At 37.7% G+C, this 24,486-nt stretch overlaps 1 protein-coding gene across 1 annotated transcript in view; it reads left to right on the top strand.

The window, feature by feature from the left end:
* Positions 1-23,248, top strand: part of LOC111600534 (transcription factor collier) — a 37,488-nt gene extending 14,240 nt beyond the window's left edge. Inside the window, exons 4-11 of the mRNA XM_023316672.2 lie at positions 2,112-2,185; positions 4,456-4,524; positions 18,636-18,717; positions 19,792-19,972; positions 20,195-20,476; positions 20,558-20,702; positions 20,770-21,059; positions 23,023-23,248. Coding sequence (XP_023172440.1) covers positions 2,112-2,185; positions 4,456-4,524; positions 18,636-18,717; positions 19,792-19,972; positions 20,195-20,476; positions 20,558-20,702; positions 20,770-21,059; positions 23,023-23,114 — 1,215 coding nt within the window. The 3' untranslated portion in view covers positions 23,115-23,248. The remainder of the gene's footprint in view (positions 1-2,111; positions 2,186-4,455; positions 4,525-18,635; positions 18,718-19,791; positions 19,973-20,194; positions 20,477-20,557; positions 20,703-20,769; positions 21,060-23,022) is intronic.
* Positions 23,249-24,486: the final 1,238 nt, after the last annotated feature.

The raw sequence follows: 24,486 nt of genomic DNA, 5'->3' as shown, positions 1-24,486 counted from the left end.
CTTGACGTCCTTGCCTTGTGGCAAGTGTGGCATCACTCGCCGGTGGATGATTCGCTCTGCCATGTGTATCTAGGTAGTTATTGTTATTACTTTTGCGTGTACACGGCGCACGGAGTACATGCATTTTTACAGCTCGTACTGATAGTGATGAATGAGTCCTGCTTACCCACCCATGAGTCCTGCCAGCCAGAGTGGGGGGGCTTGCTGGCGCATATGCCGTGTTTTTCACCCAAACTAATTCATTGGATGAGTGTTGGATTACAGAGTGAGCCGGCCAACCCGCTATAATCATTTTTAAATTAGAGAACTATGCGCCTTTTCTGGGTGGTGGCTGCTGCCTCTCTCCCTCGCTCGTTTGTTTATCTATTTGTTTTTGTTCTACGCGAAGGCTAACACACACTCGAGTGGTCGCCCCTTGGCATCTTCGGCTCTTGAAATTGCAGCAGATTGTCTGACGAGAGAAAGCTGCACTTGCGGTTTCCATTTCCCTGCCTCGGCGACTGCCAAGTGCGTGTGCCTCGCACATGCCACAATTTTTGTATAGTCACTGCCACTGCCACTGCCAATGCCACTGCCACTGGCACTAAAATGTTTTGCCTACCCCGCCCGAGTTTTACTTCTCTTTTTTACCGCCTAAGCAAATATAAATACAAATACCAAAATTGCCCCTGCCACAGTTATTATTAGCCAAAATTTCGACCACCCGCTTCGAGTGTGTCAATATTTGCTCGGTCCGTGTGCCCCATATGTCGCAGCGGCCTTCTGACCAACTCGAAGCTCTCGAGTAGTTGCACTGTAATTAGCATTTATGTGTGTTTGCCTTTGTGTTCCTGAGATGGGGCGGGGGCAGGGGCAGCGGGCGCTTGATAACAGGCTGCCATTGATTTGTAGTCATGATATACATATATCCATACGTGGCGACGTTTGTGAGGTGGAGTTAAGCACTCGAGTCAACGAATCAATAGCACGGATCAGTTGGCCTAGATTTGCGATAAGAAAAACCGTCAACAAAACAGAGGAAACACATTTTTGAAAAAGTGTTAAGCACTTTAAGCCTATTTAGTAAAGCTAATTTGTATTTAATATACTTAAGAGCATTTCTTATAGTTCATGTATGCCAATTATTATGGTACTGATAATATGAAATAAAGCCGAAAGTCAGCATGAAAAAAATATTTAAGAATTACAGAAAACCTTTTTTAAATATATATTTATTATAATATATATTTAAATATTTTATTTAAATATATATTTAAAAAAAAAAAGAACAAAAACCTAAGTTCCAAATTGTGCAAAATTTTAAATACTAAAAAAACCATGAAATATTTTTTTAAATATTTTCTTTCCTTTATCATTTACAATAGCATTAGTAATAATATATCTAATCTATACTTACATTCTCACAGTATAGCATAATTTAAAAATAACTTTTATAAAATATTTAATAAGCCTATAAAATTAAAAAAAATTCTTCTTGTTTTAAGTATTGAATTTAAATATTGAATGTATATATTTTTTTAATTTTGATACTCACGTTAGACATTATAAATTTATTTTATAAATTTTAACTTATTTTTTTAAATCTTTTATTATTATTGTTTTTAATTTCAAAACTAAACATTCAATTTTAATAATAATTTCAAGTTTATTTGTTCTATAGATTTTTATTATTTTTTTTTTTTTTTCATTTCATAATAAAGTTATATTTTTATCGATCTTAGAGTATTTTTAAACATATTTATAAATATAATAAGTTTTATAAAACAATGTTGCAATCAATTTTTTATTAAATAGATTAAGCTTTTTAAAATTACTTTAAAATTATTTAAGTATTATTTTATTTAATTTTATAAACATATTATATTATAATAAAGCAAAAAGAGTCTTCAAAGACTTGCTCGAAATATATTGCTTTACCAGAGTAAATGTCATCCAAGCTTGCGTAACACATAAAGACAATCTCTTAAGTCTAGTCCAAATATTGCAATATTTTCGAGCAAGCCCTGACTCTCTGTATAAGCAGACATCAATTCCAATAGTAGCTTTAAGACCAGCTAAGACCGTGTAGCTAGCAATTACTTACAATTTGAGTGTGCTCAACTCCATTGCAGGCCATCATCTACGAGGGCCAGGACAAGAACCCGGAGATGTGCCGTGTCCTGCTGACGCACGAGGTGATGTGCAGGTGAGTGGCTAATTTACCGAAATTCGGTTTCTGTTTTAATAATCTGCAAATGATTTGGCTGCATTGACTTTTGCTGCGACTCGCACTGCTCACACTAATCCACACCTTTGATTCCCTTCAGTACCCCTGCCCCTTCCTCACTGCCTCTCTTGGGAGGTTTCAGTGGCCGCTCTGCTCTGCTCCCCAGAGCTTCGTCCAAGTATTTATATATTTGGCTTGTAAGCTTTACTGTCCTCGCTGCCTTCTCTGTTCTTTTGCTTGTTTTGCTTTTTTTGTTTCTTTTTTTTTCTTGTGGAAATTGGCAGCTACGCTCATTTGTTTTAAGCGTTTTCCGCGTGATTTTTCCACTACGCAGCTTTTGTTTTCTTTTGAATTTCTTTTTGCTTTCTTTGAGCTTTTTGTGGGCGCTTCCCTTTGCTGGCTGCTTTAATATTGTTGATTTTTTTAGTTTACCTCTTCTGCGTCCCCCCAACTGCCCTTGTTCCCCTCTATTTTATCCTATTGCTGTTCCGTCCGTCCGTCTGTCTGTCTGTCTGTTTGTCAGCCTTCGTTTTATTTTTACGCTCAAACGCACGAGAGCTGAAACGTATAAATGGCAGCCACTCCACCTCTCTTTCTCTCTCTCTCTCACTCTCTTTCTATCTCGCTTTCTCTGCATTTTTTCTGCTCTTGCTATCGTCATCTAGCATCATCATATCTCTGGGCAGTTCACCCTTCTAGCGCCCAAAACAGAGGCTGACAGTTGAAGGTTGCCTCCAAAATAATACAAATGAAAAGCTCGCACTGCATGCACGACTATAATATACCCTGCAATATGTTAGTAGTATAGGTTACAGCAGAAACATACTTTTTCCAAATAGACCAAACTAATATGCCCAATAAATTATGCGATTTATAGCCTATGCTCAGCGCACCTTTTCGATTATTATAATAAAATATATATAATTTCGAAATAAATCCATTTTTAACTAGTTCGAAGTGTATTAAGCCCAAAATAGCAAAAAATCCAAACGCACAACAAAAAATTACACAGATTCGCCCCCTTTTTTTAGCCAACTGCCACCACCCAGCGCCCAGCGTCCACCGCCCCCCGCCCACCTCTATGCGGCACAGCTTCAGGGTGCGCTTGGCCGGCCATCTTTTATTATTTCGGATTGGCACCCAGTTTTTATGTTTGCGTAGCATTATCAAAACAAGGGGACAACGCACAGGGGTTGACTGGCCCCTGACTACTGTCTCTGCCCCGTCGCTCTTGCTGCCTCCAACTCCACCTCCACCCCTGTGTGTGCCACCCGCTTTTAGCCTTAGCTTTCGCTTTGGCCAAGAAAGCAGCAAAAATCAACAGCTTCGCGTAACACAAAGCAAATACAATGGCGTTGGCGTCGGCGTTAGCTTTTGCGTCTCAGTCGCAGTCGACGTCGCAGTCGACGTCGCAGTCGACGTCGCAGTCATGGCAATGGCTTCTTCTTTATCGTTTGGCATTTCGCCCATTTTAGTCATCCATGTTTATGTTGTGCCCAGGACGAAGCCAAAGCTCAAGCTTTAGCTGCAGCCACCCAGTTAGTGTTCCCGCCCCCTCAGCCATCCCCCACAAACGCTGCCCAGCGGCTGTGCGGCCAAAAATTACGCAGCCATTGAACTCAATTCGAGTGTGCGTGTGTGTGTGTGTGTGTGTATGAGTGCGTGCGTGTAAAAGGAATAGGAAGAATGCATAGCGCCAAATATAGCAAAAATCTCTTGGATGCGTAATCTTATATTATTTTGTGGCACCAAAGAAAATATTTAAATATATTTTTTTATATATGACAATTGTATAATATTTAAATATAACAAAATATTAAATATTTTTTGAATATAAAAAATAAATAGTTAAATACTTAGCTAATATTCTAATAAATATTTAACTAATATTTTGTTCATTTAATTAATTTGTTTACTTATTTTAATTAATTGCTTAACAAATTCAAATATATAAAAATATAAAAAATATATATATTTAATACAATTATAGAATTTTTAATCAGATCATTTAATATTACAAATAAAAAATATTTTAATATAAACAAAAATTTAGTTTTTAAAGATTAAATTGGTTATTTTTTATAACTATTTAAATTTAGTATCTTAAAGTTAATCAACTAAATTTATTAGTTGAAAATATTTTAAAAAAATTCTAATAAATATTCATTTAAGTTATATTTAAGCCATAAAGTTCAAGGAATTCCTTTTAATAATTTTTAACCAATTTGAACTTTTTCTTTCACCTGCAGCCGCTGCTGTGATAAGAAGAGCTGTGGTAACCGCAATGAGACGCCATCGGATCCCGTCATTATCGATCGGTAAGTTGTAGCTCGTAAGCCGTAGTGTCCCGTCGCATGGAGCCCAATACAGCTCCAGCTTCAGCTCCATAGAAAAGATGACATTTTAAGCTGCTTTTCATCATCGTCGTTGTTGGTTTTTTTTTATTTATTTTGCCTGCCTGCCTGGGCCACTGGCTGACGGGCTGGCTGCCTGACTGGCTGTGTGTATTGCGCATATCGTTGATTTATTGGCATTATTATCAACTGCAATATAAAACATGATGCGGCAGCTAGCCACGTCGAGACAGCAGCCACAGAGCGAGAGCCAACAGCTCGCACAGCTCTGAAAGTTCATCAAAAAGGCAAATTCTATTTTCATAAATTTTGTGAATTGTAAATTGAGACGAGTGCAGCAGCAGCAGCAGCAGCACAGCAGCAGCAATTCGACACCCCAAAGCCCTTGTTACCCTCTCCCTGCTGCTGCTGCCTGTCTCTGTCTCCGCCCCCTGCTCATGTCACGTGTCAAGCGAATTATGTTAATTGTATGCACATCCTTGCGGCTGCCACTTCCCAGCCGGCAGTGCGTCGCCTCTAATTGGCTTCCACAAAATATTATTAGTGGCTTACAAATTGTTTGCTCAAGACATAAGTAGCCGCGCAGTAGGCGGTCGATTGCGGAAACTGAAGCGAACTCGATTTTAATTGAAATTGCAAAATGTTTACCCAAAATTATATTTCAAAAGAAATCTTTCAGTTTATATTGTGTTTAAATATGAAATACGTTTCTCAGTTCTTAGCCAATTTAAGCTGTGGAGAGAGAAGCAATAGCAAATTACTTCCATGTTATTTTCTTTGCTAATCAAACTCTCAACGATTTCCCTTCATTCAGTTGCCTCATTGAACTAGCTGCTATGCCAACTATTTGAATACTCAATTCCATTTGGACAGTCATGCTTTAAGTTCGTTTGTTGTTACAGTTGTTGTTGTTGCTGCACGCGACAAGACTGTTGCAACTATTCCAAGTGATCAAAGTGGATCGCACCATATGCAGATGGCGAACGATGCGACAACTTCATCGCAGTCCCTTCAAATGGTGTCTGAAACTATTTGACTACTGGCCACATTCGCATAGAGGCCCACTAGATTGCCCGCCATGGTGGTATTCTACGAAAACAAGGGACTTAATGATTCTATTACATATTACAGCCGAAGCGTTGAGGGACGTTGCAACGACGTTGCAGATGGCGACTCATTTATGCGCTGGCCAGGCCGGCTAGGCTGGCTGGTTGGCTGGCAATCAGACCATAATTGGTGTCATAATTAAATTTAATTGATTGCCTGTTAATGTTGTTTGCTATACTAGATAAAATGAAAAGAAAAAGCAGAGCCTGCCTTGGCAGCAGTTTGCAAATTAGGAAATCTATAGCAGCAACAGCTGGTGCAACGAGCTGCGAGCTGTGGCAATGGCTGCGGCAAGATCAGAAGCCCATTCGCATTTATGATCTTGTTAAAATTGTTGAGCGTGTTTTGCTTTTTGTTGCATCGAAATGCCAGCAAAGAACAGTTACTGTCCGACAGACAGAGGGATTGCATCTCTGATCTCGTATCTGGGATCTGGCAACTCGCATCTGGATCTGGTATCTGTCCACGTGCTCAGGCGCGATATTTACGATTATTAATTCATTTTTCGCCTGTTTATTTGCGCTATGCGAGTGAGTCGGCTTGTTAGCCGCACAGCTGTGGCATTGACCAAATTGGTTAATCCCAGCCAGCCCAACGCATTCCTGACTCTCAGTCCTGAGTCGTTGGCATTTTCGCTCGGCACATGTCGCATTTGTCAGCCTACCTGTAACTTTTGTCGGCAATCTCTGGGAGATGGGTGATGGGAGATGGGACGAGCGAGCGAGCCAGGGAGAGAGGTGCATATCAATCAGCAACTCTAAAGTTCAGTCGGCATGGATCACTCGAACTGGCTCTGCGCTGCTCTGCTCTGGTCTCATTGATATGCCAGTAGTTCATGCCGCCTAAGACGCAACTCGTTCTGCCTTTTGGATAATCTATGTGTATGCAACTAAATGTTGCAAGAGCTCCACACGCTAAAGCGCTAACTTGGCTGGTGGTCGCGCACATTTTGCCACTCAAGCTACGATATTGTGCCTGGGCCTAAAACTTGTCACTGGGCGCGCAACAATTGGAACTGATTGAAAATTCCGACTGAATCGCTGTCGACAGCATTTCAAAGTGCGCTCGGCTCGGCCTGGCTTCGCTTGACTTGGCTAAGCCAAAAACTCTTGATACATATGACAACAACAGCAGCCAGTCAGCCAGCCAACAGACACAACACCAATCGGCCGCCCAGTTGCCTGCCACTTCCATGACGCTCGAACGTGTGCCGTGAGAGCTGCTGCAGCTACTGCTGCTGCTGCTGCTGCTGCTACTGCAACAGGAGCAACTCCAACTCCAACTACAACAACAACCAGAGCCTTTGCTTCCACATGTTTTATTGATGAATTTCTGTTATTCATGCAACGATCTGCAGTTGGCCAGCAGCGCGAGCGGCTTTACAGATCCCGAAATTGCGCACACAATGCAACGAGCGCACAGTGGGCCCAAAACATAGCCAATCAATTCAAAATCAATTTCATGCAATTATATTTAAATTGTTATTCTCCTGCTGCTAAGCAGCCAGCTCTAAAGTATTTTTACAGCGCTTAAAAATGGCTTTAAAAATATTCAAAGTTTTTAAATTCTATTTCTAATCAGATTCCAATTGGCATGTATCAGCTAGTTTAATCTTTGCCTGGATATATAAATTCATTAATATAAATTAATTTAAATAAATTTACGACTTTATAAATTCATATTTTTTACGTTGATAACTGCAAAAACATAATTTAAATATATTAACAAAGTTTCTAAAAATATATAAAAAAAAATAAAATGATGAACTTAAAAAATGTATATATATATATATATATATATATTTTTTTTTATTTCCACATTAAATATTTTAATTTTTACAAATATACCTAAAATATAAAAAATATATATATATGAAATAAATTAATATAATTTAGATGAAATTAAATAAGACATATTAAAAAATATATAAGTATGAAAACTTTAAAAGTTTTATGAAAGTTATTAAAAATTAAAATGCTGTAAGCTATGTGATAACACTAATCAAATTCAAGTTACAACATTTTAAAAGAAATTTATATTATATATTTTTCAAATAATTAAAAAATATTATATATTGTTTTTTTTTTTAATATTTGATTCCTCTTAAACACTTAAATAAACTTATTCGTATTCGATAAAATATATATAAATAAAATATATATATTTAAAAAAAATAGTAATATTGAATAAATAATAATATATCCTTACTAAATAAATATATAATTCTATTCTATTACTCTATTCTATTCTATATTCAATTTTTTTATTTTATTTTCAATTTGTTTTCTTTATTTTTATTTCTGTTATTTTATTTGATATTATTATATATAACAGCTAAATAAATTAAATATTAAATACTTAATGAATTGGATAGTAAATCTTAAAAATATATAAAAAAAATATCTATTTATTTTATATATTTTATATATATATATATATATATATATATATATATATATATATATAGTTATATATATATATATATATATAGTTATATAGTTAGACCAGCTCAAAATATTAATCAACAAAATACTGAGTTTATAAATTCTAATTATTAAGGCTGTCTTCAACCAAACATGAGCAAAACTTGAGTAAGTTTTTTGTAATAGTTTATATATTCATTTGAAACTACCATTTTCTGGCTTCAGTAAATTTCTTGAATAAACAAATTATTTAAGTGTTTTAGTCACAGTGTCTAAAATTATATCAGAGGATTTGCAATTACCAGCGCAGGTGAGGACACAGTCAACAGCGACAGCAGTAGCAGCTACAGCTTTAGCTTCTCATCTACCGCTCTCTGCTCTCCTCTCCCCCCTTTCTCTATCTCTCTCTCTCTCTCTCTGTTTCTTCTGCAAGCTTGAGGAACCGTCTCGGTTCTGCTTTTATTTATGATTTGCGAGGACATTCGCAGCATTGTGTGGATCGATTGCTACGCATTTTGTCTTATTTTTTCGTTGTTTTTGTTGTTGTTGTTTTTGGTATGCCCTTCGTGTGTGTTCCATAATTAAGTGAATTTAAAGCGCACTTCGGCGGTGGTCGCATTGTCGCCGCCGTGGAACCAACTGCAGCATTTCTGTATCCCACTCTCTCTCTCTCTCTCGCTCTCTCTCCCTCTGTTTGTTGTCGTTCGGCTAGCCAATTTTGTGGTTGTTGCTTGTGTCGACTGCGACATGTTTCACGTTTTTTTCACACATTTTCGTTGATCGCTGTTGAACTTGAGCTTTGTTTCTGTTTTCAGTTTTCTGTTTTCGGTTTTTTGTTTTCAATTTTAATCTCATTTTATGCGGCCATTACATGGGCACATCTGGCGTATGCGTAATTAGGCTCTATCTCTCTGCATTAACACACATACACACACACGCACACTGCACTCACTCCCGCAACATTTAACGATTATCGCGTGTCAAATAACCGATTCGACTTTTTAATTTGAGTAAATTGTGCACCAAAAAAGACGAAAAAAAACAAACGAACAAATAAACAACTACAACATCAACCATCTGTTGGAAAAGCGGAAAATTGTTATTTGCAAGAGTGGCCAACACAGCTGACAACAACAAAACGAGTGGAGAGGGGCGCCAGAAACGTAGCGCAACAATCGAAAATTTGCCGCTTTTGCATTTATCCATGTCATTGGCATTTTCTTCGCTTTATTTCAATTTTCTATATTTTGTGCCCGACGCGACAAATAAACTAAGTGCAAACTCACCGGCAACTGCGCCCCGCCCACCAAAACCATCAAACCCCCAAGGCCTCCAACCCCAAACCCCCTCTACTAACGACGGCGACAAATAGAATTGACGTTTTGTGGTGTCCAATATGCAAACCGCTTGGTTGAATACAGTGGAGGCCAGCAAAATGGGTCAGCTGAGTTTAGTTTGAATTTAGAAACTAAAAATAAAAAGTTGTATTCAAAACATAAAATTCGTAAACTTTGTACTTCATGAATACTCACAGAAGAATCATGTGTAAAAACTGATCAAGCTCTTAGTCTAGCTACAAGCTTTGCCCATTATTGCGCGCCATGACTGTAAACAGGGCATTGGCTGCGTGCGGCAAGCAAATGTTTTTGTCTTTTTTTGGCCATTGCATGCCTTGATAATCGCGCTAAAAATGATGACAAAACTGCTGCTAGTTGTGGCTACAATTTTTAATTTTCTAAATGCATTGAAACCCATCCACTTCTGCCGTAACCAGACCAGGTGGACAAATGGCATGAAGCGTACGAGACTGTGTTGGCTACATTGCCAGCAAGTGAATGAGTAAGAGCGAGAGAGCATGTGATGTTCACGCTTTGGGGGAGGCTACTCAAATATTCAAAGCGACGCAACAGAGAAAAAAGGAAAAAGTACCGTAAAGAAATAAAACGCAGACACAAATTTAACGGCACTTGTGGTCAGCCATCGACAGGCATATGAAATATTGGGCAGACAGAGACAGAGACAGAGAGAGGAAAAGAGAGCGATAAGCAAAGAGATAGACGGAGAGCAGAGACTCAATAACAGTTAATTATCGCTAAAGATAACCAGCTCGTACATTTGCTACTTTATCGCTGCCAGACAGTCGCGTCCCAGTAGATGCAGCCACATTTCTTTTGAAGTGGCGTCTGCGACTGCACCTGATTCGCACCTCGTAAATCAATGGGAAGCGCAAAATTTCGCATTTTCGAATTGAATTTTGCATTTCAAAGAGCTCGCACAATTTGCATATTCGTTCGGCTGTCTATTGAAATTGAATTATTAATGCAAATTGCTGCTCATCCTCTAAATGGCATTCGATGCGCATCGTTAGCTCCTGGGAAAAGAACAGTTTATTAAATCATAAATATCTATTTTCAAATTGCAGAATAATATTTTACTGCTTTTTTTTTTTTAATTTTGAATATAGCGCATTTTGACTTGCCAGCTTTAAAAGTGTTTGCTGGCATTTGTTTAGTGGCTTTAACAAATACTAGAGTTATTTTGTGTAATATATACCAGCATTAACTAAACTATACTAAACTCTTTTTAATATAATAATAATTCCATATACTCCAAATTCCCATATGCCAAGGTTATCCATTTATAATAAATTAGTTGAGCTCGAGCTCTGATGGAGCAAAAGTACATGAAGTCAAGTTAGAGTGATTGAATGCTCGACTTGAAAATACCTTGCACCCTGTGCCGAGCTGAAACTCTTAGCATTTTAGGGTCATTATATTATATTGAAATGCCAAATAGTTAGAAACTTAAATAAAACCAAATAAAATATAAATTTTTATCGATCTTAAACCTATGTAATGACATATGAGGAAAAAATATTTATTTTTATACCCTGATCCCATTAAAAATGGGAAATCAGGGTATAATGGTTTTGTGCAAATGTATGTAACAGGCAGAAGGAGGCGTGGCAGACCCCATAAAGTATATATATTCTTGATCAGGATGACAAGCCGAGTCGATTGAGCCCTGTCCGTCTGTCTGTCCGTCCGTCTGTCCGTCTGTCCGTCTGTCCGTCTGTCCGTCTGTCCGTATGTGTGAACGCGTGGATCTCAGCATCTATAAGAGCTAGAGACTTGAAATTTTTTTTGTAGGTCCGTATATAGCACGCGCAGGTCAAGTTTGTTTCAAATATTCGATAACTATTCGCATTTAATTGTTATCGAATAAAAACATTATTGAAATGCAATAAATAAATTATATCTCGAACGTCTTAAGAGCTAGAGCCTCCAAATTTTGTATTTAGTCTTATGTATATTTTATGCAATTTTGATTTTTGTTGGATTTTGGATACCGGCTCCAAATTCCCCCAAATTCTTAGAATTCAAGTTTAGTTGGAACTAGGGCCATTATGTGAAGACGTTTGCATCTCAACCAAGCCAATAGGATATGTAGATCATATGCTGAAAATTTCATTAAAATCCATTAAGTAAAACAGAAGTTATTAAACAAAACGTTTGGTCAATTTGCAAAAGCACATGTCAGCAGCGCCACGCGCACGCATTTTTCCTATGCTTGTGCACACATACATTCAAATGCGTGTATTCTTTTCTATTCCAAGAATTGAAATTGCGATTGAATTGAGCTGAATTATTAGCTGCTACTTATGTTCAAATTTGCAACGTCTAGCGTAAGAAGGGCAGTGGCTGCGTTAGTAGAGGCGCGGCTCGTATGCAGATTGGTCCCGGTTCGAGACCAGTGGGGACGAACAATTTTTTATTGTTTTATTTTTTTTTTAATTATGAAGTGGCGGTGTTGGTAGAGTTTGTGCACGTTGCGCAAATAATCCGGGTTCGAAACCTGGTCTCACAATGTCGATTTTTATTTGTTTTCTTTTCTTTTAATACTCGATAAGGAAAATATTAAAAAACTCAAAGGACTGGGATCAGGGTATCTCCTAGTCGGGCACCCCGACTAGAGCTTTCTTACTTGTTCATTGCATACTTATTAGAATAAATATTTATTTTCTATCAAATGTGTAGATTATGTAGATTACGAGCTTGCTAGATCAATACAGCATGTCATGAAGTTTAAGAACTTGCATATATAATGCGTAACACTGCCTGTTATTTATAGGTTAACAGAACCAATATACCCTAACGTTCCATTTTTAATGAGCATTAGATATAAGAAAATGTTAAAATTCTCAAGTTCATTTTGAAGATATATGTATAATATAGGACTTTCAGACATTGTTTAAGAGCAGAACGAATATGCCCTTTATGCAGATTCCTAATGAGTATTACAAGACAGCTTATACAAATTTAATGTATCTCAACTTTACAATGTATTTATCTTTATTTCGACATAACATTTGGGCTATGATTGACTTCTCTTAGTTCGCTTTAAATTTCGTATAATTTCTAAGATTTCTATGCCTCGTCAAGCAAACGATGAATTAACAATGTTGTGTGCTTCAAACTAACTGATGTGCATAATTGAAAAGACCGCGAAGTTATTTAAAATTTACAGATGCAGATACGGGAAAAACGTCTTGGATATAGGTCTGATTAGGCAGCTGCTAAAGGAGCTCCAACTCATATGTGATTCCGCTTGGCTATTTGCCGTTTCAGCCATTTACGCATGCTGCATAATTAATTATATTAAAAGCGTTAACTGGCAGTCAACACACACACACACACATACATATACACACTTGCGTGTGGGTATAAAGTAGTTAGCATAATTTGCGCATTTCAATAAGGTCGATAATTTGATGGCTCAGTAGTTCGCCAAAGGTTAGAAGCAACTGCCAAGGCAGGCATAAGCCAAAAAGGAGTAGCAAAAGTTAAATCCACACACAGATACACACACACACACACACACACACATGCACAGCTACAGCCGCACGGCTGTCTAAGATACTTTCGTTTCTGCGCTCGTCGTTTGTTGTATCTTTGTCTGCTTGTAGCTTTTATCGATGTCTGATATTTAACCTCGATATGGTATTTTTATGGTCACACACACGCACACACATGCTGCGTGTGTGTGTGCTTACAGAAATAATCAGTTTAAAGATGAAGAAATCGCAAACAAAAAGAAAAAGCTGCCATTGTTGTTGCCAAAAAAACAAACACAACAACAGTTACGAGGTATTTCCCTGGTCCCAGCGGCATGACATTGAGTCCCAAAGCAACCCCCAACACACACACACGCACGCACAGACAACTCTACCAAAAAGCAGCAGCAGCCGCCCCCTTCGCACTTGTTTAGATTCATTCACGAAAATGAACGCATGCAAAGCTTCGCTCAAAAGACAGCCGAAAATTCACTCAAAGACTCACTCATTCACTGTCGCTCTCGCTCGCGCTCTCTTCGCTCTTCTCTCTTCGCTCCACGCTCTTCTTCTCTCTGCCAGCATATGGCTGCTGAAGGCTAAGCGAAAGTGTTTTCAACAAGTTCCATGCTAATGTTTTTCTCTTCCGGATGAACCACAATGAAAACGAAAGCGTAACAATAACAAGAACAACGACAACAGCAGCAGCAAACAAACCGCCCTCAAAGTCTATTGCTATACAAAGAGTCCCAAAAGCTATGAACTCTCAACAAGGCGAAGACGTTCGCAAGTCGCAAGTGCGATTTTGATAAGGATTGTGCCGACGCGACATTGAGATGGCTAACGGGAAATCTTTGTAACTGTTGAGGGTTTGCGTAAACTGTGGACTTTCGACTTTCTGTGTGTCTGTGTGAAGTCTTGTGCGTGCGCCGCGAAGCGTGCAGCGCTAAGCTGAGAAAGAGCATAAATAAAAGTTCCAACAACAATAGAGCGAACAACGGCAGCAGCCCTGAACCTGAACCTGAACAACAACAGTAAAATGGTGACGTCGGCGGCTATCTTTTGCCTTTGTATGTGTGCGTGTTTGTGTGTGTGTGTGCAAATGCCATGGAAATGGCGCCAAAGTAAGTTTATTCTGTCTCTGTGTGCGTGTCATTGACTTTATGCGGCAATAAAGTTGAAAATTTTGAATATTATCGTTAGTGAAAAATTAGCGCCAAGTTGCCCGCAGCGCCAGCAAGGTGAATGGGCAGGTATGCCGTCCTGACTGCTCACCTGTGCCCACGGCTTAAGCGTTTGGCGTGCGCCACAAACGCTTTCGGCTACATCCTGTTGACGCCCTCAGATAATATCGCCGAATGCTTCGGCGAGCGAGCATTGAGCCCGGAACCCAAAACGATTTATGCACGTTTCGTATTCATCATTAAATTGTTGTGAAAAGCGATGCAAAGATAAAGCTCAAAGTTGTTATTGTTGTTGTCGTTGTTGTTGTTGTTATCTTAACTGTTGTTGTTCTTGTTATTGCTGTTGTTGTTGTTGATTCACAAATTCACAGTTAATCGTTGGCACGAAATTCGCGTGAAGCTGCAAAAGTTTACAACCGGCTCGAATTTATTTCAATTGTTAAACGAATGCCAAAAGGCAATTCTTAATTATATTGCTTTTGTTTTTTTTTATTTTTAAGCAGCAACATACAGTTGTTCTTGTGGAATTTATCATATTATGAGCTATATAATAAAGAAAATAATTAATTTTGTAAACATTTCGATTATATAAAATATCTTAGAAAAGTTCTTTAATTTGTTTAAAAAATAAATATTTTTTTTTTTTTGTAATGATAATGAAATAATATATAGTAATATTAATGACTATATTTGATATAATTGCTTAATTTTTATAATATTTAAAGTTCTAGTCGAACCTTTTTTAATATTAAACTTCATTTTTTTTAATTACTGATTGAACTCTTTGAGATAAAACAGAAATGTGATAACATTTACTATTTAAAAATATATTTACATTGATTTTTGCATTTTCATTTATTCTCAACATTTTTATATTTATTAATTTATATTTTAATTTTTTAATTTACATTTTTATATTTATATTTTATAATTTAAAATTATTAAATATTTTATAAAAATATTATAAATTATGTAGTATTCATTATTGCACTATAAAAATAATATAAAGAAATTAATAATTTAATTTTTAAGAAAAATTAAATTAAATTAAACTGAAAAGTTTCTGAATTTATCGTTGCAAAAAATTCTTAGAAATTCAGAACTTTACACAAAATATATATAGATATATATATCTATATCTCTTACACATTCAGCTCATCAGTTGAAACTTTCCTTGCACTTCCATTTAAGGAATTTTAGGGAATTTCGCTTTTCAGCAACTTTAAAGTCTTAAGCAGCATTCGAACACAGTGAGCCATTGACAGCTTTAGTCCTAAGAAGAGAGTAAAAAAAAAAACAAATATGAATGACCAATTATGCAGTTCGTTGGGTCTACGTGCTCGAGCTGCCAATGGAGTCAATTCATGGCCATTTTGTACATTTTGGCCATTTTGTGCTGGCCCGGCCAATGTCGTGTGCGCGCGTCTGATGATGCGTAGCTTTTCATTAAATGAAAATTTCGCCTGGCTGGCAGGCCAAGGCAGGTGGATACTTTGTTGGCGGCAGCCAAGACAAAGATGTAGCGACACTTTGATTTATTGGCAGGACGCGAGCTGAATTTTTAATTGTGCCAGCAGCCGGGGCGGGGGCGAAATCCAGGCTCGGCTTCAATCGAATCAGCGCAAGGATTCTCACAGTCCTTCGTGCGGCTGGGCATATGCAAATGGGACGACACGACTCTTAGCTCCGACAATTTATGCGTCCTGCCAGTATATTTGACAACATTGTAATTCAAGCGTGCAACGACCACGGCCGTTTCCCGATACTTCCGAGAAAGTCAATTAGCTGTCCATAAAGATGCGCAATGCTGACAACGGGGGTTGGACGCTAGCTCATGATCCATAAATGAGTTAACCTATGCAGCTCTCAATATCCACTCGATACGTATTCAAATTACAAAGTTGCATCTGTGAGGGACTCTCGCTGTGTAACTCGATATTGCATCTGACAGATACGACACGGCGCTCAGTTCCTAGGGGAATGTCGATGGCCTTGTTAATGATGCTGCTCATGTTGTTTGTTTGTTGTTGCTGTTGGCACTGTGTACGAAATAAAAAGTAAAGTAGATGTATGCAATGCAAAGATAAACACATCTGTTTTCATTCCCTTCCCGTCAGCAACTCGATTTCAACAAGCTCACAATCAGCTCGCATGGCCCAATACCTACTATATATATATATATATATACATGTTTATATATGCATATCTGCACATACATTATTCAAGGTTGGCAATGTATCCCAGTTCATAATTAATTTTTGCCTAACGCGCGCCCTACTCAAACTCTACGATAAGCCGAAATGTTGTTTGAGGCATGTGTTGGACTCGTGTCTTTGTTTCTTTTTGTGATTTTTCAAATTCGAATTCGAATTCGAATTGAATGAACATTCATTTATTCTGCAGCAATTAATATTTATTTATAAATCTTTTGCAAAAATCATAAGCATTTTCGATAAACGTAATCTCGTCGAAATACATTTGTTATTTATGTTAATATTTAAATCAAATAATTTTTTAATACTCGTTCACGTGGAGATAAGGAATGTATGTTTGCCTGACCTCAGGCAAATCTAGAAATACTATGTCTAGTAACTAGAAATGCGGCTTACACAGTCGCGTGCACAATCAAAGACTAAATATCTTCTACCTGCTATATCTTCTACCTGCTATATCTTCTGTAACTACTATATCTTCTATATCTTCTATATTTTCTATGTTTTCTATATCTTCCGTATCTTCTATATCTTCTATAGCTTTATATTTTCTATCTTCCACGGTCCATCTTATATTTTTCATCATCTATTGTCTATATTCCATCTTTCATATCTCACTTTCTATCATTCATCATTCATCTTTCATCATGATGGAAACATTTATCTTTCATCTTGCATCTTTCATCTGTTACTTTTCATTTTTCATCACTTTCCATCATTCATCTTTCATCTTTCATCTTTCATCTTTCATTTTTCATCTTTCATCTTTCATCTTTCATCTTTCATCTTTCATCTTTCATCTTTCATCTTTCATCTTTCATCTTTCATCTTCCATCTTCCATCTTCCATCTTCCATCTTCCATCTCTCACTTTCCATCATTCCATCATTCATCTTTCACCTTTCATCTTTCATCTTTCATCTTTCATCTTTCATCTTTCATCTTTCATCTTTCATCTTCCATCTTCCATCTCTCACTTTCCATCATTCCATCATTCATCTTTCACCTTTCATCTTTCATCTTTCATTTTTCATCTTTCACCTTTCATCTTTCATTTTTCATCTTCCATCTTTCATCTTTCATCTTTCATCTTTCATCTTTCATCTTTCATCTTTCATCTTTCATCTTTCATCTTCCATCTTCCATCTCTCATTTTCCATCTTTCATCTTTCTTCTTGCATATTCCATTTTCCATCCCTCTCCTATCTTCTATATATCGATATATCTAAACCGATTGAAAGCGTTGCAAATAGAGCAAAAATATATCTTTTAAAGTTGTATAACTGAAAATCAACATTTAACGATCGAGTTGCTGTTGACGCCTTTTCTTGCTTCTTGGGGCGTGGCACACAGTAAACAAACTATATCAAGCAAAGTCTTGAACAACTCCAAAGTGAGGCAGTTAATGCAGCTTGCTGTAAGTTGAAGAAAATCAAAGTATCAATAGGAAATGCAAAGTATCGAAAGTAATTAAAATGAGATCAGATAAAGTAAAATCTTAGCATCTGCAGCAGAAACGCATTCAGCTTCATCACCTTCAGATGCTCAGACAGGCTAAGCCAACTACTTGCTAGGGGAACTCATAAACTGGGCAGAAATATCTTTCAACACATCTGATGCCTTTAAGGATATCCTCTTAGCTCTCATAAATGACAACAACAACAATGACAACAAACATTTATGACACATATGCAGATGTTTGCGAGCTGCCTGCCCCTGCCACTCGCTGTTCAAGTCATGTGCAACGCCCCTTCAACTAATTTGTCCAATTTGTCGAGTGAAAAACAACGAAAAGCAGCGCGGAAAACAGTGTGAAAAAGGGAAAAGCTGCGCAAATGCCAGCCAATTGGATGGGGGAGGGGGGAGCCCCGCAGCGACAGTAGCAACAAAATATTATTTCGGCAAATAAAATCAGCGGGGGAGAGGCAGTGGCAGAGCAGGCCGTCGGCTGTTGCTGCACGTATATATATTTTAGCATTTAAATGCGCGACACACGGGTGTCAATTTCTCGCATATCCTGCCTGCAGGACATCCCATTCAGATGGCTGTCACCCTCTGAGTGCACGTATCGCACGCTGCGCTGTCACGCCGCAGGCCGAGGCTGGTTTTAGCCAGGCAAGTGGATTGACTCAGGCCGCAGGCTAAACATCTGCCGCAAAACGTGGCAAGTGGCAACTGCAAAAGGCGCAACCGATCATTAGCAGCTTATAAAGAGCTCTGACTCAATCAGTAATCGAAGCTGTTGCCCTGCTTTCGCTGCCCATTCTGAATGGCTGCATTGTTAACGAGTTTATTTTGACATCTTTTCGTACTTTCAGCTTTTTCCTCAAGTTCTTCTTGAAGTGCAATCAGAACTGTCTCAAAAATGCTGGCAACCCACGGGACATGAGAAGATTTCAGGTGAGTCTTCATATGATTGTTCATTCAATAGCTTTAAGTTGTATCTAAAGATAGGGAGATCTTTCCAGAGCCCTGGACGTCCGGCAACTGAGAAACTGATAATATTTGAATATCTATCTTTATATAAAATGTGCTAGATTTTTAGGTTACTGAGCTAAAAATCTAGCACATTTTAGATAAAGATAAAAATTCAAATATTAGCAAATTCTCAGTTGCAGAAGGCTTTAAGTCTGCAATTCCTTGTAGTTTTAGTTCTATATATCTAAAGCTACTTCAATTTTTAGTTATCTATATCTGAAAGCTCTGCAAGTCTTTGCTTTTTATATGTATAACTCGACAAATGCCTAGATCTTTATATATGTTATATTTCCTTGAATACCTTAGCTTGCATAGCTGAAACTTTTTCTGTATTCTTACTTGAAGTCCATTCTGTATGCATATTCGAAACTACTTGAAGTCATAAGTCTCTATTCTTCATACTTTTGCGTGACGTATAAATGCACATCTGATAATGCCAAGATTCCCATGTTTGCATTGGTGAGACTTCTAGAAGTCCTAGATCTCTCTAGCTAAGGACTCTTCAAGTCACACATAACTTCTGGGGCTGCAGTATAGTATAACATAACTCAAGCTTAAGACTACTTGGAGTCCTGAATCTGCCAGAAATGGCTAGTGTATTCTAACTCCATCTGGAAACATGGCATGTGGTTCTACATCTGTAGATGTCTTTCAAATTTCAAGTCTCTTCATATTTATAAGGTAACTTCAAGCAGCTTCAGACTTGTCTATCTACAGTTTTTTTAAATTTATAGTTCCAAAAGTCTAGTAAGTTCTTGTTCTGTCTGAATTTTGTTTTCAATCTTATCTCTGCATATTCGAAATAATGGAATATGATTCTAGCTTTATGTATATCTGGAAATTCTATCAATTTTAGATCTCTTAGATTTGTAATTTCTTGGAGTTTGGGATAAACTCGAAGAGCACCTTTCTCTAACAATAGATTATAAATATTTTGTCTTATTTAAAATATTTGCAATAATTTATTAATAATATTAATAATATAATTCCTCTCAGGTTGTTATCGCCACCCAAGTGGCCGTTGATAGAGAACTGCTGGCCATCTCGGACAATATGTTCGTGCACAATAACTCGAAGCACGGACGCCGCGCCAAGCGACTGGACACAACGGAAGGTACAGGCAACACATCCCTGTCCATATCCGGTCACCCCCTAGCGCCCGACAGTACCTACGATGGTCTGTAACTAAATTCCAATTACTCGATCAGTTAGTTAGTTGCCTCCGCTGCGGAGCACATTTCTTTTACTTTGTTTTCAGTTGAGTCTAAGTTCTGCTTAGAGATTTTCCTTTCGATTCTGTAGCAATTGGCAACTCGAACCCGTTTCTTGATTTTTCTTCTGTTAACTGACCAACGCCTAGCCCAATGAATCTGCCAACTGACGCATTCCACTATTTCAGGCCTCTATCCACCTTTGCCCGTGGCCACGCCCTGCATCAAGGCGATATCGCCCAGCGAGGGCTGGACCACAGGTGGCGCCACAGTCATCATCGTGGGCGACAATTTCTTCGACGGCCTGCAAGTGGTCTTCGGCACAATGTTGGTCTGGAGCGAGCTGATCACGTCGCACGCGATACGGGTGCAGACACCGCCGCGACACATACCCGGCGTGGTCGAGGTGACGCTCTCCTACAAGAGCAAACAGTTCTGCAAGGGCTCACCCGGACGCTTCGTCTATGTCTGTAAGTAGAGATAATATTGCCCGCTCGCCCCCCACCCGAAGCATGTCTAAGCTTATGTTTGCCCTCCCATCGATCAAGCAGCTCTCAATGAACCCACAATCGACTACGGCTTCCAGCGACTGCAGAAGCTGATACCCAGGCATCCCGGCGACCCGGAGAAGCTGCAGAAGGAAATCATACTAAAGCGCGCCGCAGATCTCGTCGAGGCACTCTACTCCATGCCCAGGTAAGCCTCACCTCAACTCAGCTGCCTCAACGGCAAGTATCGTAATGCTTCGCTTGCTACTCAGCAGATCGCCCGGCGGCTCCACCAGCTTTAACTCGTACGCTGGCCAACTGGCGGTGAGCGTGCAGGATGGCAGCGGCCAGTGGACCGAGGATGACTATCAGCGCGCCCAATCGAGCAGCGTCAGCCCACGCGGCGGCTACTGCAGCAGCGCCTCAACGCCACACAGCTCGGGCGGCTCATATGGCGCCACGGCAACCACCGCTGCCGTTGCAGCCACAGCCAATGGCTATGCGCCCGCACCGAACATGGGTACGCTCTCCTCATCGCCAGGCAGCGTCTTCAACTCAACTTCAAGTAAGTCTCTATAACTTGGAATCTGCCAGATTCGACTTGGAAACTAGTTGATATATAAATATATAAGATTTGGTATAGAAAACATTTCTAAGTAATCTAGCAGATAGTAAGTAGAGCTCACATCTGAGCTCTACTTACTATCAATGCTCAGTTATTGATATTGATTAATGATTCATAACTCAGGCCTTACTAAGGAAACTAAGCTTAATGAAGTAAAGAAAAGCCAAACAACAAAAGATTGACAGTCTGCAGATTGGATAGGTAGCTCTATTCAGTTGATATACAAATTGTCAAATATTATTCAACTTCAATAATATTTTTGCTGTTTGAACTAGTTGCGAATCGTAAGCCTCAATGAACGAAAAGTAGGAAAACGAAAGTGTACAAAAAAGGAAACTATCAGATTGCAATGAAGTTGTATATAATATATAATATATATTATAAATCTATCTATATAATTCTCTCGTTCTTTTGTTAGTCGAAGGCTTCAAAGTTTTCTATATTAATCCATTCTCTAAAAAACCTTTGCGAATCTAACAATATTTCCAATATAATTTTTTCAAACATCATTCAAATCTAAAATATAAAAAGCTACAAAAATTATTTTCCTATGTTTCAAACATTTTCAAAGTTGTTAAAAAACATTCATAGAGCTACTTTTCGACTTAGCGAGACTTTACTGTAGCTAATAGTGCATATTTTTTTATAATTTTCATAACCAACCAACTCAACCACTCAATCAAAACCGAAACAAACAACTACTCGCATATACTATATACTCGCCCCAACTCTGCCCCGCCCCTAACCGCCCACAAAGTGAATCAAAATTTGCTCAGCAAGTGCATTTTCGACATTAATCCACCAACAGTGTCCGTGTCGACGCCTTGGCATTCGGCTCTTGTGCAGCATCATCATGCCACCGCCGCCGTCGCCCACCCGCATCACTATCCGCATCCGCATCAGCCGTGGCACAATCCCGCCGTGTCGGCAGCGACTGCGGCGGCCGTTTAAGGACTGCAGGATGAAGCAGCAGCAGCAGCAGCAATAAATGCATGGAGCATCGAGCATGGATCAGGCAGCAGCCTATACAACTACACACGCACACCCAAGCACACACACACACACAAAGAGCACAATCTTATCGGCAGCGACGCCCCCTAAATGCGTGACAAGAACAAAAACTAATCAAAATTGGCGCCATCTGTTGGTCAATAGCAGCAGCTGCTGCTGCGATAACAGTGTAACTCTCCAACTCCAATTCAAACTCCAACTCCAGTTCCAGTTCCAGTTCCAGCGAGCGTGGGTGTCTGAGATTCCGTCGTTGTGTCTGGCATAAAACACATACACAACAGCTACAACAACAACAACACACAACCAACACACGTTTAACGGTATTTATAATTTATTTTCAACATTTTTTATCATGTTTAATTTAAATTTAAATAATTTGGCTATTTTCAAAAATACTTTTTACGCAAAAAATACTTTTTGCAAGCTTGCTCAAACTTAACCAGTTACTGAAAATTTAACGAAGAGTAGCTTAAGCGTTGAAAGTCTGTAGACTTTTGAGGCAGCTGCCAGTAGATGTTTGACGAGTAATAGAATTCTACTGAGCTAGTGCCTTTTTAGTTCGAAAAATAAATAGAACTGTGTATAGCTTTCTCTATGTAAAGCTGATTTTTGGATATCGAGTTAAGTTTTTATTGAAGATTTTTTGTAATATTATAATATAGATAATAAACTAATATTATAATATTAGTATGTCTGATATTTGAAGATATGCGCATTATAAAACTTAGAATTTTTGAAAAGGCCTAGTCAGGTTTCAGATTTGAGTAGAGCCTGAGGAAAGGTAGCAGACCGTCTTCAATCAAATTTGAATGAGCTGTAGCTAGCTTAAGTATACAATAGTTATATACCTTATATATTCTCTATACTAAACCATTTTCTCTCTTGTTTTCAGGAGTCAGCAGCTTGAGCTTCAATCCATTTGCCCTGCCCACCTGCAACACACAGGGCTATAGCACCAGTCAGCTGGTGACATCCAGTAAATAATATTATTATTAAGGTAGTCGGATGTCCTTGCTGAAGTAGCACACACACTCACACACACGCACACACACACACACACACATCCAAAAGTAACCAATGAAAATGAAACAAAAACAAAAAGACGCTCGAAAGTGCAATAAGCGATAAAAAACTGTTTCCAAAATTCAATAATATTTAAAAAATTTAAATTAAATATTTATTGAAAAATGAAAAAAAAATAAAAATAATGAAAGCAAGTTGTTTATTTTTGATTGATTACTTTTTTGATAAATGTCCTTGTAAATGAAAATAAAAAGAAAAAGAAAAACTCTTTTAAGTCCATATCAAACTAACAGAAAACATATGAAAAAATTAAAAAAAAGAAAACAAATCATTCATATCATATAATAATATCATAAGATAATGTGAAGTTCGAAACGGAGTCGACTCTGCACATTTCAGCTATGCTTGATTAATCGATATATGTACATATATATATATACCATATATATACTATATATATCAAATATTCTATCGGATGTAGTAATCAAAACTGTGAATAGAACAAAATATACCAATTTACACCTAAATATACCAACATTAATACGAACCATCTGAAAGTAATACGAAAATATTATACAAAAACGAAAACGAAGAATGGAATTAACTTAAATCAATTTTGGATATATCTAAATGCTTGTATACGAAAATTAAATACCAATACATAAGAAATACATAAACTATTATATATATATACATATATATATATATATATATATCTTCTTTTTGTTTTGAAGTTCGAATACAAACAGTTTATATCATATATCATATCATTTTTCGAAAAGTTATACGAAGTGAAATTTGCCCCAAAAAAGTAGATAAAGAACCGTAATCAAAATGCTAAATACCTACAAATAAAAGTTATATATATATACGATTGGGACTAGCTAAATATACCCAAACATATTGAAATTTGCAAATTAACAAATAAATTAAAGTAAATAGCATAAAGCATACTTAAAGAACGATCTTTGGCAGTCAAATGGTGCACTTAATCAGATCCCATCTTGCATGAACTAAACTCTATAAAAATCAAAAACAATATATAAACTTCATTCGTATTGAAACATCCACTATAGAGAAGAAGCAGAGCAGCAGAAGATTAATCAACTAAAGACATTTGTTGACTAGCATCACAGCATATAATATCATCTACACTGACGAGCAAAACTGTAACACAGGTTCAATGTTCTCACTTCAACGGTCTGTATTATCTTTTCTACTTTATGCATGATTATGATCATAGTCTTGTTTCGTTAGTGAAATATTTGGCTCTTTTATCTATAAATTTGAAGACATTTGATTAGCGATAAGAGAAATACAATAGCAAAGAGTA

Source organism: Drosophila hydei, unplaced genomic scaffold, assembly GCF_003285905.1.
Source record: "Drosophila hydei strain 15085-1641.00,03,60 unplaced genomic scaffold, DhydRS2 tig00000060-arrow-pilon, whole genome shotgun sequence".
In the NCBI taxonomy this organism is placed as follows: Eukaryota; Metazoa; Arthropoda; class Insecta; order Diptera; family Drosophilidae; genus Drosophila; species Drosophila hydei.
Note: the sequence above shows the minus strand (reverse complement) of the source record. Positions and strands in the feature narration are given on the sequence as shown.